At 34.6% G+C, this 16,085-nt stretch overlaps 1 protein-coding gene across 4 annotated transcripts in view; it reads right to left on the bottom strand.

Annotated features, from left to right (window-relative positions):
• Positions 1-16,085, bottom strand: part of LOC140439131 (carboxypeptidase D-like) — a 66,001-nt gene that overhangs the window by 28,793 nt on the left and 21,123 nt on the right. For 2 of the 4 annotated variants that reach the window (XM_072528840.1, XM_072528839.1), the window contains exons 2-6: positions 13,067-13,407; positions 9,832-9,965; positions 9,473-9,609; positions 6,522-6,709; positions 5,913-5,942 (exon numbers count right to left, since the gene is read on the bottom strand). In XM_072528840.1, coding sequence (XP_072384941.1) covers positions 5,913-5,942; positions 6,522-6,709; positions 9,473-9,609; positions 9,832-9,965; positions 13,067-13,397 — 820 coding nt within the window. In that variant the 5' untranslated portion in view covers positions 13,398-13,407. The remainder of the gene's footprint in view (positions 1-5,912; positions 5,943-6,521; positions 6,710-9,472; positions 9,610-9,831; positions 9,966-13,066; positions 13,408-16,085) is intronic. The other 2 variants (XM_072528842.1, XM_072528841.1) reach the window with 1 other exon arrangement.

Below are 16,085 nucleotides of genomic sequence, written 5' to 3'. Positions count from 1 at the left end.
TCCACATCTTGACTAACGAAGTAGGCTCAGAACCAACAAATGTACTAAGCAAATGAACCGGTTTATTATCGTACCACTTTAACGCTGTTTGTCTTATGCCATCTACTGTAGCGTGCTTTTCTTCTACAGTACCTCTGCTCTGTTTCTTTATATTCTTGTCATCAGAAAAATGGCAATAAGGCAATCTGTTTGGAAGAACAGTTCCCAAACATTGCAGTTCACGTTTTTCCATTTCAATCTGCAACTGAATGCTATTGAACCAGTTGTCAAAATATACTTTATAGTATTTGTTTGGTTTGACTATCTCACACAATCTTATTATTACATTACCGCTGGTGTCTACATTAGGCAAATGAAGAGGATGTTTAACAGTTCCTGTATATAATTCCCAGTTATAAACAATACCGTTGCTATCACACAAAACAAATGCCTTGTATCCCCATTTTTTGGGTTTGTTCTTCATATATTGTTTTAAAGAATGTGCCTCTTTGAATGGTATCATTTGTTCATCAATACACAATTTTTCACTCATTGGAATACTTTGAAAATTTTAAAATAGACCGTTGATGAATGGTCTAATTTTGTATAACTTATCATTATTGTTGACCATATTTTCGTTATTATTGAAATGCATTTTAGTTTTTATTTCTTCCCAGCGATTCCTAGATATAGTATCGACTATTTAAGCAACACGTGTTTCCTTCTGCCAAAATGATCTTGTCCTTGGCAAGCCATATATTGACATCAGTAGAACATATCCAATAAATTGGTTTAATTCTGCTAGTGTCATATTCAATGGTTTATTTATATTCTTTTGCAGTGCATACAAATTACTTTGTTCTACTATGTTTTCCAGCATATTGGTAGATATCATCTTTTTAAAATAATGTAGAGGGGATTCCGGTTCTAATAATTTGCATGTTGGTGAATTACCTTTCCATTCTGGAATTGGAAATACTGTTCGGAAACCACTCTTCCACTGAATGTTTTTTACGATCATTTTTGACCTTTTGAGCACATTTTGTTCAGTGTGTTTTTCTGTTTTATCGGTATCGCCCTCATCTTCATCTTGGTCCAAATCTAAATTGGTATCCTGGTCTAAATTTGCTTCGTACAAATCATCTTCATTTTCCATTTTATTTGATCCTGGATCGATTGATATCTGAGTACCTCGAAAATTCATTATCACTTTCTTATTATCTAAGCAACATACCTGTTTTTTATCACAGTACTGAAACAACACAATAAAATAAACAAATGTCAACGGTAATCAATATCTAAATGCTGATATAATGCCTCTGTATGTATTTTAAAATATATTGTACACAATTTATAACAATAAATCACGATCGAAAATACAAACTAATAAGGCAGTCATGTCCATTTGACATACTGTTAAACATTTCCATATAGGTTTTGTCATAGGTTCATCGAGTGTATTAAAATGTATAACCAAATGTTGCCTGAAATTAACAGAGGGCATACTAGAGTCGTAAATTGTTTTAAAAAAGTTTTCTGCATCAAAAACTCCTTTGTTGCCTTGAGTACACACGGGGCTATAGAGGGTTAAAATAGCTGTATTGAGCGAGGATAAGGTTATTGATGAGGAAAAAAAGACCTATCGCTGAGGAAGTGAGAAAGTAATTGGCAAACACAAAGAGCACTTTAATTACATTAAATGAAATATGCATTACAATCTATCATGACACACATATCTTGATACACATGAAACAAGACAATTAATAAACACGTTAAGAGAATCTTAAGAAATAATAACCAAAATTTAATTTTTAGTACACAAAAGAAATAATGATAAACAGAAGATACACAAATTAAAAAAACGTTATCCCCTTATTGTACGCAAGAGAGATACCTCTAGGAAAAATCAAAACGATCGAAAATATATACCAAAACAACACAATAAAAGTAAAAGTAGAAGAAGAACTAACCGACCCTATTAAAGGTGACAATGGGATAAGACAGGGATATTACCTGAGTCCTCTATTATTCAACCTGATTATGGATGAAATAATAAAAAATAAGAATTAAAAAGGGATACCAAATGGAAGAAAAACAAATTAAAATAATCTGCTGTGCAGACGACGCAATACTACTCTTTCACAGTGAAAATGATTTACAACGTATGCTGCACCAATTTCATATAACCGCCAGAAAATTTAACATGTTAATTTCCCCAAAAGAGACAAAATGCATGGTTACAAGAGCAAATTTACTAAGATGTTAATTGGAGCTGGAAGGTCATATAATAGAACAAGTGTTAGAGCTTAAATATCTAGGCATCACATTATCTAGCTACGGAAAGCTCGAAACTAAAGTGGAAGACCCAGTGAATAGAGCAAACAGAGCCACAGGCTGCCTAAATGAAACATTATGAAGAAATAAAAATATCGGAAAAGAAACGAAAGGCAGAATTTACAAAACAGTCATCAGACCAATAATGACATACGCGGCAGAAACAAGATCTGACACAGAGATGACCAAAAAGATATGAAACAGCAGAGATGAAAACACTTAGAAAAATTGATGGTAAGACACTATGGGACAGAGCTAGAAGTACAGATATACGACGTAGACGCAAGGTGAAGAACATCAAGAAATGGAAGAGTAGAATGAAACGATCGTATAAGCCGAATGACAACAAATAAAACAATAAAGACGGCAAGAGACGGTTAACCCATAAGAAGACGATCAGTAGGACGACCACGAAAACAATGGAAAGGCAACTTACTGGAGGCACATTGAAAAACAGACAGAGTTATGTCTATATAAAAAGAAAAAGTAGAAGAAGAAGAAGATACACAGGATAAACATTAAAATAGTTGCAAGAAAGATAAAATAAATCAGTCATATTAATGTAGAATATCAGAGGACAGAGTGTTTAGAGAAAATAATTAATGTCATATTAATGTAGAATAGCAGAGGACAGAGTATTTGTCATAGCTTTGGACAAGTGCCCAATTGAAAAAAGAACACAGATCGTTCAAAAAAGACGGAACTCTAGAAAGAAAATAGAATAGATTTAAAAAAATAAAAGCATAAACATGTCTTTTTCTACTTTTTTAATATTGAAGATACGTAAGTAGAACATTGAATTAAAATGTAACCTTTGATATTTGTGATAAACCCATCACCTGAACAGTGGCGCCGATGTATGTAGTTAAGATTGTTTACAATTATTTTAACTGTTTATTTTTTTATTATCTATATATGAGTTGTGACAGATATCACAAACTTATTTATTTTCCACAAAGATGCTCTTTAGAACCTAAAATTATTACTATACAAATCTGATTCGACATATCTTCAAAAAGTAATACACGGCATGTAAAATTTAAATTTTTAATAAAAAGTAAAAGATTACGCATTACTTATGGGGTTTAAAAAACGAGCCTTTAGGTAGATTGAAGTACTAATAAGACCACCGCAATCGGGCATACCCCGGGTAATGATTAATTAATTAATCGGCTAATTCTTCAGTCACCCCCTTAATATGATTTTGTCAAATTGGTCCTTTTTAGAACCAACTATTCTAATAACATATATCTATAACTGTTAAGGGGGTAAATCTAAAAATCAAGAAAGTTTACTTTACTTAAACTTATCAGACATATGAGCTAAACACGAATCTGACTAATTTCTAGTACAAGAAACACATATAGGGCCTAACCTAGGGTATTTGGTATATAGCTGATCGCTGAAAACCACATTATAGATATAGACATATTATTTCTATCGGAAAAAAAGCAAAGAATAACTCAAAGTAAGAAAGGACAAAACTAGTCAGCTGAGAGAACCTTTTAACGATTTTGAGCTTGGATCCACCATCTATATATTTAATGAAAAATAATACAAATACCGACATTGAGGACCTGAGCACAAAGCTTATTACGACATCTGGACCAAAAACACTACAATGGCTTATCCAGATGATGAACAACTGTATTCAAATTAGGAGATACCCAAAGTCTAGAGACATGCCAAAGTTGTTACCTTGCTTAAACCTGGCAAAAACTCCAACGACCACAAAAACTATCGGCCAATATCTTTATTTTGTCAGCTATTCAAAGTGATGTACATCACAAATACTAAATCAAAGATGGGTACGAAAAATATCGGGTATCAGTGGTGGTATTTTTCAATCTAAATGCCGCTTACGACACCTTAACTTACAGAATATTTTTTGAAAAACTATATGGTATCCCCTTAGATAACAAACTCACTTATAATTTCTGCGTATGCCTACACAAGAGAATATTTTTTATATCACTCAATGGTAAAAATAGCAGATGAAGAACGGTCTCTCTTGGGGTAGCATAAAGGCACCTACACTGTATAACATTTACACAAACGAATGATCCATACCGGTAGATACTAAGACTTCTATTATATAGACGATACACCTATTATTGCACAATAAAAATAAACTATGAATCAATTTTTAGCCAAAACCCCTAAAAAGCTCGTGTGTGTTCCTTCAATTTCCCTAACATAGACGCCTTCACAAAACTGAACATCCAATAATGTCATGAAATTGTTGAACGTAGACTCCCTATAAATTCCTTGAAAATAGTTTGTATCGCACGGGGTCAGTCACAGATTATTGTTTAAAACTAAAAGGTAAATTGAGGACCAGAAATAATATTGTTCGCAAGCTTGTCAGCTAAAAATGAGGTGCACATCCTTCCGCCCTTAAAACATAGACGCTTGCACTATATGCATCTGCTGCCGAATATACCTTGTTAGAAAAATTATTATATTATTATGTTAGACATATTTATTTTGAGATAAACTTTTATCGAGATATCATATGTTGTACATAAATAAGACCAGAACTAAAATAATAAAAAAGCTTTATACAAGATATCGCAGAAGATTGGATGAAATAAAATTAGTTTTTATTAATCGGATGCTTACATAAAACGTACAAAGACATACTCACGTAAACAAAATATATTACGAAATTTTTGTAATTAAAAAAAACATCGAGTTTGGCATTGAACTAATAAAATTATATTAAATAAAAGAACAACATTTTTAAAAATGCAGACAAAATAAAATTTCCTATGCAACCGAATATTACATTAAATAATAAGCCCAAATCCTTTTGTATCTATATACCTGTTTTTAAAGAACCAGTTACCTTTCAGTACGTAGTTATATCAGGTAATAAGATATCCTCTGTTACTCGGTGTAATGCGTATTAGATTACACTGTCTACGAACAGTAGATAAAAATAAGGAGCCCATATGAACCGTTCAGGGTATATGTTGAAAATATACGGTATAATCACACAGTTGCCAAACTCTCAGAGCTTACTTAAACCGATAAACGTATGGTTCAAATATACATTGAAGAAGATCTGTACGACCCCTATAATATATACACGTGAACTAAACGATATACATTTATGATACAGGGGTATTTACGGGCTCCAAAAAATTTTTATAAATTATTAAACTCTACATGTTGACGAATCGACAGAACCAATATTATGGAATGGTCAAGTGAGCTCCGTATATCGGTATCCACTTGACCACGGAGCTCAATTGAACCTGAATTTTAACATGGGCGGAGTCCACTTTATGCCGTAGATATATATATATATATGTATATATATATATATATGTATATATATATGTATAAACAATTATATAAATGATACTAAATAGGATATAGGAACACAATTGTATTATTTAATCTCTTATTTTCTTCTTTATAGCCGTATTTTCTATAAAGTTCTTAATCTGTTTTAGGACCATAATTTTTTCACATTACATTATATCTTATGGTTTTTTTTGTCTAATTATAGAGGTAAAATAGTACGCTTAGAGTAAACAATTGAATTTGAGATTTTGATCCTATATCCTTACTTTATTTACGTGGTTACTTACAAGAACATAGAGCTGAAGATCGACATATTCCTTACAGCAGCAAAAAATACTCAATAACAATCACTTTTTAAAAATATTGCGGAGAACAGGATTTTTAAACTTTGTATGTTACAAACGATAAATATTTTACATTATTTTTTACATTACAATATTATTTACAGTTTTTTTTATAATTGATTATAAAAAAACAATGAACCATGTTGGAGTTCTATTACCCAGGACTTCCACATAAAGAGCATTTGGCTGATAGTGGTGCCCCTATCGCGCATCAGAGTGCTATAGAGGGGAAAGGGTTGGTCTGGAGCATTGGAGCGCAGTGGAGTGACTCCTGTGTTTAATTCGAGTTAATACACCTCTCTCCAATGAATTGTTACACTCGAACGTACTTCTAAGGGGTGAATTGCTTATAAAGAGGTAGCAGAAGAAGAAGAAGAGTATCATTCTAAGGGGTGTTGATGTAAAAAGACAACCTTCTTAGGATCTCATTATAATTTTTTTATTTTTATAAATAATTTACTGCTTGAATCAAAACTTAAACAGTTAAGTTTATTATCGGTAAAATATTTATCGCCTATAGAAGTTTTTGAACCATAAACGTAAGCTACTTACGAGAATTTGGAGTACTATCAAACGGATAACTTGCCACTAGTGCTCCTCCATGTAAACTTCCGCTGAGAACGAACTGAATTTTTGAGATCCATTCCTTGACGGCTTCGGTTTCCGGCTGCGTTCTTTTGTTATTTTGCTTAAAATAGTCTGGGAAATTACGGTTTAAATCGAAACCTCTTGCGTTGTATCTATAAATAATTATTTTGGAATAAATATAAGTTATTAATAAGAACATACGAACATACTAGTAGAATACCGTATGCGCTGACTCGGCCAGTCAGCAATCTTACACTTTTGGCCAAGAAACGCATAAGTGCCGAATACTCCCCAAGAAGGCATTGAACTAGCGAGAGAGAGTGAGAGAGATAGAGAGAGACATGTTAAAAGATGATTCGGTTAAGAAATATATGGAGTAAATTGTATATCAAAAGTGGAAAGAGAAAGAGTTATCTAAATATCCAAATAATACATAAATTAAAATTGAAACTAGAAACAAAAAATGTGAGCTACATTAGATAAAGTCAACGGGTTATTATGGTTATTGAAAAATAAATCTCCCAAAATATTAAACAAAAAAGGAAAAAATTATGATGGAGATGATGTCTTTGTACTAGCAGTAGCACTAGCACAATTGAGGACAAAATCTGTTACAAATACACTGTATTTGTTACGAAATTAGCACTAATTATACTCTCCCCCTCTATCTCCCTTCCTCTCCCTCTTACTCTCTCATGTCGTTTCCCTATTGCTAAGCATCTTAATTTTCCCAATACTCCTAACAAATTACTTCCATTGGTCTATATCTTCAGCTGCTCTAAGGGTTTAGTAGAATGAGTGACCCACTATTTCTTAATTTTAATACCAATTTTAATGCTTTTCAATTCTACTCATTGCAGAAGATCTAACGTCCAATCATAAATTGTAAATTTTTCTACTAACTACCGTTACTTCATCGACCTGTCCTTTTAATCCATCCTCATGACATGTTCATCATCATTATTTAATAAGTCAGGTAAGAAAACACATCCTTGTCTAACCCCTTTTTTACTCTGAATTGGCTCGAGAACTTCTGATCTAGTCCTACTGTGGCCATATTGGACTGCTACAGATTTTTAATAGGTGTCACCAGGTGTATCACTCCACCCATCGCTATTAAAATGACCCAAGATTTATCCAGCTTAATCGTTCGAATACCTTCTGGTAGTCAATAAAGCATATTATCACATATTCTTGAAATTCTCTAGACTTTTCATTGAGTTGTCTCAGGTTCAGGATTTGTTCCCGTGTACTTTTACCCTTTACAAACCCCGCTTGTTCCTGAGGTGTTTGGTAATGTAGACAGGTTTTTAATCTGTTTTTGATGATATGCAACAAGATTTCAGTAGCATGTGTTATTAGTGATAATGTAGTTTGATAGTAGATAATGTAGTGTAGTTTTTACATCTGGTGGTGGCTCATTTTTTGTGTAGTGGAATATAAATTGAAGAACACCAATCAGATGGCCATTTTCTCGAATTCTAAATAGCGACATAGATAGAATGGATGATATGTAATCATTTCTAGTGGCTGCAGCATTTCTAGTGATAGTGTGTTAATGTCTGAGAATTTAATTTTCTTTAGCGATTTATTTACATCTATTACATCAGACGTGGCTCTGAAGACAGTGGCAGAGAAGACACTCGTGGCTCCAAAACTTGCGGCAATGGTTCGGATTGTCATCTGCTGAACTATTCAGATCTGCCGTAAACAAAGTCAGAATAGCCATGTTGATTGCCAACGTTCGGAACGGACAAGGCACATGAAGAAGAAGAATCACATCAGAGAACAAGACAGTAGATTCTCTGGGATAGTCAGATGGCCATAGATTTTCTATCGGAGTTTTGTTATTTCCATATAAAGGTCGATTCTCACTATACGTTCCATTTACTTTCCATATTCGTGGCTTTCCATTTACATAAAATATAATTAAACACAAATCATATAGTATATGCCCACTTTCCGTTCCGTTTACCTACCATTCCCGAAGCCTCGCGTTCAAGATTACCGGCCACGTATTTTTTCTGCGACAAGCTGCGACGTGTCGGGTACAGTATGGATAGTGAGAATATTATTACATCGCGGTTCAGTCTAGGTTGTTAAGATAAAAATATGAATGACGAAAAATTGATAGAACTTGTCAGGCAAAATAATGCCTTATATGATTTTGAAAATAAAAAATATAGCGATAATTCATTTAAAGACAATATTTGGTCAGCTATTGTCAAGGAACTCGATGCCACAGGTAAGTAAATTTTAAAATTATTTGTTTGTTTATGTGTATAATGCAAAATCTTAGCAACTGTGATACTGGATGACTCAGAAAAAGTAATTTTTGTCTACACAACTGAATATGGAAGTTGTTTCCACTCTAATTTAAAGTTCATTGAAAAAAACCAAACTTATTGTAAGTAAACGCGACGTCTACTGAGAATTGTGGTTAAAATAATGGGAGGTATATGGAACGGGTATGGAAAGTAAACGGAACGTATAGTGAGAATCGACCTTAAATCGCTACAATAGTTTCGCCACGTTTCCAATAGTTCGTCAGTATCGGTCTTTAGATTACTTTCCTTATCCATCACAGACCACATTTCAGGTTTAAGCTCTCTGGTAAGGTGTTTGATTTTTTTAAATAATTCTCTCGGTTCATTCCGACAACCATGTTCTTCTATTTCTTTGCATATTTGGGAGATGTAATCCACTTTGTCTTTACGACATTGCTTTTTTATTTCTTTCGATCAAGTTCTGTATTCTTCGTTTGTTCTAAATCTAGTTCTAGTTCTATGTTATTTGCAGCGTCGAATTACAGTCCACGTATCATAAGTTATCCATGGCTTACGGTTTGTGGAAAACATAACCAAATATAGAAAAGCGTAAGTAATAGAATTTAAATATAAACAAATAATACGTACCTTCCTTGACTTCCATCGCAATTGCCTTCTTTTGAAACCTCAAATCCATCAGGATTCATCGACGGCATTATATGAATCCTAGTATTATCTAATAACCAACGTATATAGGAATCTGACGAATAATTTGTTACTAGATACTAAAAAAAGGAAAAATATTAATTTTAATTATGTTTTTGGAAATACTTTTTAGAAATAGATACATTTTTATCTATTTTTTCACAACACAACGACTTTACAATACGATCGTTTTTATTCAGTTGCAGAAACACGTAATAGTTACTGCTATATCGGGCCTGTTTTGAGAATGATCAAAGTGATTTTAAATATTACTATAATAAACAAAGCATTTTTATACTTACGTGGATCAATTGTAACATCAGTTCTCTACTAACAGCTTCATTTCCGTGCATATTAGCGATATATTTGACGTCAGGCTTACCAATCATATGTTCGTATGGCGATGCTGATACCACCATCACCCATAGATCTCTACCTAAAATGTATATTGACTTTCTATATCTGTTACACAAAATTCACTAAAAAATATTAAAAATAAAATACCTTAGGCTTGCTGTCATTATAATATTATAATATGCTGTTTATCAATGGCTGTACACACCATGTTTAATGCGATTGAAAACATATTTCATAAACTAGATCTAATATATTAATTTTAATTTTTCATGAGACTATTTTAAGTCCACTGGAGGATATAGGCCTCCCCTGTTTGTATCCAGAATGCACGGTCGTGTGCAATATGGATCCAATATTTTGTCATCTTTCGCAGATCATTTTGTCAATGTGTAGGTGATCTTCCTCTGATTTGTTTATGTGTTATTGGTCTACATTTAGTTAACTTGTATTCCTTATCCTTGCTACGTGACCAGCCCATCTCCATTTCAATCTGCAAGCTCTCTTCACAACACCTGTAACCCTGGTTCTGTTTCGTATATTTTCGTTTTGATCTTGTCTTTTATTGTTACTCCTATAATTGAACACTCCATCCTTTTTATACTATTCTTAGTTTTAAAACATTGTTTTTTGTTAAGGAAGTGTGTCCGCACCGTAGGTCGTTAGTGACAGAACACACTGCTCCAAGACTTTCCGCTTCAGATTAATTCGTATGTTGCCATCTATTAAAAACGTTTTTAAGAGTTCCGTATGCTGCACATTTATGCGCTATTCTTCTTGTTACCTCACCTGTTGTCCTTTTCTATTCTAATTTAGTGTATAAGGTATATGTATTTCTCAACAAATTCTATTTCGTCTTTCCAAATTTTTAAATTGTTACTGAGCACGACGTTGTATGTATTGGGAACCCGGACGTATTTTTTAGGGATATTTATTTTTAAATCGATTTCACTGCATACTCTTTCCAGTTCTTCTAACATGGTGTTGATTTCGTCTCAATTAAATCAAAACTATGTCATCGGCATAAGTCAGGTAGTGTAGTCTTTTCCCGCCGACACTTATCCCTTTATGAAGGGTTTTAAAAGCACATTCTAGGGCAGTTATAAAAAGCTTTAGTGATAGCTGTCATCTTTTTTGACAATTCTTTTAATTTTTATTTCGTTACAGTTTTTGCGTAACTTTGTATAATAATCTGGAATAACGACTATAGGTTTGAATTTCCATTTATGGTTCAATTACACAAACGCTTTGTGGAAATCTATAAACACTAATACCATAGGACTGTTGCATTCTATGGATTTTTCAATGAGTTGTTTTATCGTTAGCAGGTGATCGTTGGTGCCAAACTTTGATTAAAATCCCACTTGGTCCATGGTTTTGTAAGTGTCCTAAGTCTTTTTTAATAGTATCAGTAAAAATATCGTTATAGTGTAAAGTGGTCAACAAACAAACATTTTTCTTATGCGCCAATAATAATCTTATCACTACACTTTTTTATTTCTTCGCGCACAACACTCACAAAGAGATCAAGATGTATGATTTCATTAGGGACGTAGTATGGTGCATTAACAATCTACCTAAGGACCTTCGATTGGAACCTCTGCAGGATTTCAATATTGGATTCGCTTGCACACACCCACTTTTGAATGCCCACTTTAGATGTAAAGGTTACATGGTTTGATTTATTTTCATTAACCTTGATTCGCCATTTGTCAATGTTATCAGTGTCATCAGCAAATGTTGTCGTCAAGGAACACTGATCAGGAGTGGGTAGGTCGGCCGTATATAATAGATATAAGAGTGCACCAAGCACACTACCTTGAGGTACGCCAGAGTTTATAGGTCTCAATGCTGTTACTAGCGTACCATATTTAAACTGGAAATATCTGTCTGTTATGTAGAATTTGAATATCCTATAGTATTCAGATGATTTTAATTGAGTTTAATTTTATACAGCAAGCCTGTATGCTACACTTTGTCAAAAGCTTGTGGGATGTCCAAGAAGACTGCAGAACAATAGCGCTTTTCCTCCAAATTCTGGTTTATGATATTAACAACTTTGTACATTTGGTCAACTGCAGCGTGTTTTTGTTGAAAACCAAATTGGTAGTCAGGAACTAAGCAGTTTTCGTCTAGGAAAGAACTCAATTTCTTTATTATTAGTTTCTCAAGAATTTTAGCAAAAATTGGTAATAAACTAATGGGTCTATATAAAGTTACGGATTCTAAAGGTTTGCCTACTTTATGGATCAATAAGACAAATCCAGTAATCAGCTCATATCCAGGAGCTTTCTTTTTATTAGTATTAAGTATTGCATCAATAATTTCGGGTTTTCTAAAAGGTTTAAAGGGCAGAGACATCTGGTATGGGCAGTCCAAATATCCATGAATATTTTCCTCTTACTCTAGTTGTAACTCACAGGGAGATGGAGTAAAGGTAGTTTCCAAGTATTCGAGGCACTAATAATCGAATTCACTATTTTCAAGAATCCATGATTGACACGTGATTCCGGCTACTTTTTTACCGGTTGAGACCATTAACTTTGGATAAATAACTTTATTATTTTTTGTAAGACTAAATTATTTGTCCGCTGTATGGTGAAACGAAGACCTTGACTATGACTGCCGGACAATGGCGAAAACAGGTTTAAAACGTGCTTATGTTGTGACTAAATCTTAGTTCGTAGTTTGTTGAGTTGATCATATGCTGTAAGTTAGTGTTTTTTAGCTACAGTGCATTACTTTTAATGCTTTGTTACAATGTCCGAGAAAAGATTGTGTTAACGATTAATCAAAAATTAGAACTTATAAGTAAAATTGAAAACGGTGGTTGCCGCAAACTTATTTGCCTTCAGTACATTGTCGGTAAGTCGACAGTGTGAGATATTTTAAAACAAAAGAACAAATTTCTTTCATTTGCGTCAATGTCAGAAAACTTTTCTACCATAATAAAAAAAAAAAAAAACTTCGACATCCATGGTAGCTCAAATAATTGCTGCAAAACTCAGCATTTGCATTGGGCATAGGAGATTTTGATTATTTAGTTGGTGTGAACTGAGTACGCCTGAGTACTTTAAATTTTCTATATTAAGATTCTTTATATTTATCTGTTTCTCTAGACTCTAGATTTATAATGTAAATATATCAATAAAACTAATATTAATATGAAAAGGTTTATCTTACCTTGGACAGATTTCCCAATAGAATAAAGAGCAGTCAGCTCTGGATATCTAGCGGTCGTCTGCCTAAGAAAGGAAGTCATTTTTTCATAATTGTGATATTTGTACTCTATATTATACGGTTCAGGATATTGACTGCCATCTACATTGAATTTATTTGGAAAACTTTCGAAATTTTTACCCTGGACATCACCTAACGCATTGACCTCTGTTTGAATAACGGTGCCGTGAATGTTTTGGTTTAGAAAGTCTTTTTGTTCACTTGTTTCAGGTACATTTTGAGCTAAAGATGCCAAACAGTGTACAGATAGAACCCATATAAAGATATGTTTCATGGTGAAGCACCTGAAAGTTAGAAATTAAAAGTCACATAAGATATTTTTTTTTGAAAAATATTTATAATACTGTTTATAATTTAAAATAAGTTTATAAAATAGAAACTCATTAGTATAGCAAATGACCTCTAAATTATTTTGCACAGTGCATTAAAAAAGTTATTTGGTTATAATGTCTCATTTTAGCTGATTTCAGGTTCAGAAATCGAAATGGCCCGATGGATGAGAGAGTTGATCACAGAATTCTTTTGGGCAGGATGGTGGTGTGATGAAGCATGTAGGTAACGATTCGTGTGAGTCTTTTTTCTATAAACAGAGTGACCCAATCGGCCATTGGGCTTGGAGGTGACTAACACATCGAGAAAGGGAAGGGACCGATTATTTTCTACTTCCATTGTGAATTTTATACTCGGATGTTGTGAGTTAAGATGATCTAGGAAGGGAGAAAGGGTATGTTGACCATGGGGCCAGATGATAAATGTATCATCAACGTAGCGGAACCAGACTTTCGGTTTTAAGGGGTAAGATTCTAGGGCTAAAGACTCAAAGGCTTCCATGAAAATATCAGCAATGACAGGGGAAAGGGGAGAACCCATTGGTGTTCCAGATATTTGTTTGTAGAAATTGCCTCTAAAAGAAAAATATGTTGAAAGGAGGCATTTTTCCGCAAGATCTGCCAAAACCAAAGACTTGTTATCATTGGTCAAGTGATCTCGCAGAACAACTAGAGAGTCATGTATGGGGATATTAGTAAATAGGGATGATACATCGAAACTGACGAGAATGTCTTGGGGATCGACCGTGAGGGAGGAGATTAAGGTGATGAAATGTGTGGAATTTCGGACATAAGAAGAGGTACGACCAGTATAGGTCTTAAACTGATTCGACAAGTACTTTGCGAGTTTGTAGGTAGGAGAGTTAATCGTAGTCACAATGGGACGAAGAGGTACGTTGTCTTTATGGATTTTGGGAAGACCGTAAATTCTGGGGCAGATGGAGTTTTTCGGAACTATGGATTTCTTAACATCATCGGAAAGATCGGATTGTTTGATGGCATGGGAAATTTCGCGTTCGACTCTAGGAGTGGGGTCTCGAGAAATTGTGTTATAACAGGATGTATCCCTAAGTAAGTCGTTTACTTTCTCTATGTAGGAAGGAGTATCCAGGATGACTGTGGCATTACCTTTGTCTGCAGGAAGGATTATTATCTCAGAAAGAGAACGGAGATTTTTGAGAGCTATGAATTCCTCACGAGATATATTGGAAGTAGGGATTTTGGCTGTATCAAGACATTTAGCGACGTCAAAGCGGATACGGTCGGCTGGAATTTTGGGAATTGTGCGGAGTGCCGCTTCCACATTTGAAACTATTTCTTCGGTAGGAATTCTGGAAGGAGTGATAGCAAAATTAAGACCTTTAGATAGAAGACTGCTTTCTGCACTTGTTAATTGGTGAGAAGAAAGATTAACGACGGTGTTAGTAAGAGGTGGAAGAGAAGTAGAAGTGGTGGAATGTGATTTTTTCTTAGATACAAGGGATTGGAATTTCTTTTTGTGAGTTTCGTTGCTTAGAAGAAGGATTTTATCGGCTTGATGATAGGAAATGCGGTCTAAAAGTGACCAATCATCGACACTAAGAATACTGGAGAGTTCAAGATGCAGCTTAAAAAGTTTTTGGGATTGAAAATTAAGGGTTTTTCGAATATGTTGAATCCGTTCACGAAGTAGAGATAGGCTGGCTCGATGTAGAATTCGGGAAGAAGATGAAGAGGAAATGTGATGTTTTAGAACAAGAAAATTGGGAACCAAGTTATTATCACGACATCTAGAGAGGAAGGTGAGCGAAGAAAGTAGAGATGAAACTTTAGAGCGAAGATTGGAGAACTCTGAGGTTTTGCGGAATATAACCTCCCCGTAGAGGTTGGTCAAATGAAATCGTAGGCTTCCACGGCCAGAGTCAGAATTATAGTTTATTCGTCTTCCGGGTTTGGACCGTGTCATTTGTGAGTGACCCAAAAGTGGGTTCATCTCGACGTTTCGCTACAATTGTATGTAGCTTCTTCAGGAGAACAAAAAAGAAAGAAAAAGAAAAAAGACAGGAAGATGGGTAGTTAGCAACGGTAACTCAGTTACTCAACGCAACCAGAGGCGAATACTAACTACCAAGATGGGCATTTGGTCACAGTAACTCAACTACTCAACGCAGCCAGAGGTGAAAACCAAATGCCAGGACAGGGATTCACGTCCAACAGCTCAGAACACTAACGCGTCGAGAGGCAGGGAGTGAATCCGACGATTACTCCGCTACCGCTCTATTTATAGTCGCGGTGACCTGTCGTGTCGGGACGTATCGGCACACTCCGTGGCGCGAACGTCAAGAAGCGCGCGCTGGCCAATCATGTGGCTATCACTCCTTCCAGAATTCCTACCGAAGAAATAGTTTCAAATGTGGAAGCGGCACTCCGCACAATTCCCAAAATTCCAGCCGACCGTATCCGCTTTGACGTCGCTAAATGTCTTGATACAGCCAAAATCCCTACTTCCAATATATCTCGTGAGGAATTCATAGCTCTCAAAAATCTCCGTTCTCTTTCTGAGATAATAATCCTTCCTGCAGACAAAGGTAATGCCACAGTCATCCTGGATACTCCTTCCTACATAGAGAAAGTAAACGACTTACTTAGGGATA

Source organism: Diabrotica undecimpunctata, chromosome 4 (genome assembly GCF_040954645.1).
Source record: "Diabrotica undecimpunctata isolate CICGRU chromosome 4, icDiaUnde3, whole genome shotgun sequence".
Classification (NCBI taxonomy): Eukaryota; Metazoa; Arthropoda; class Insecta; order Coleoptera; family Chrysomelidae; genus Diabrotica; species Diabrotica undecimpunctata.
The sequence above is the reverse complement of the archived record's forward strand: the minus strand, read 5'-3'. Positions and strand labels throughout refer to the sequence as shown.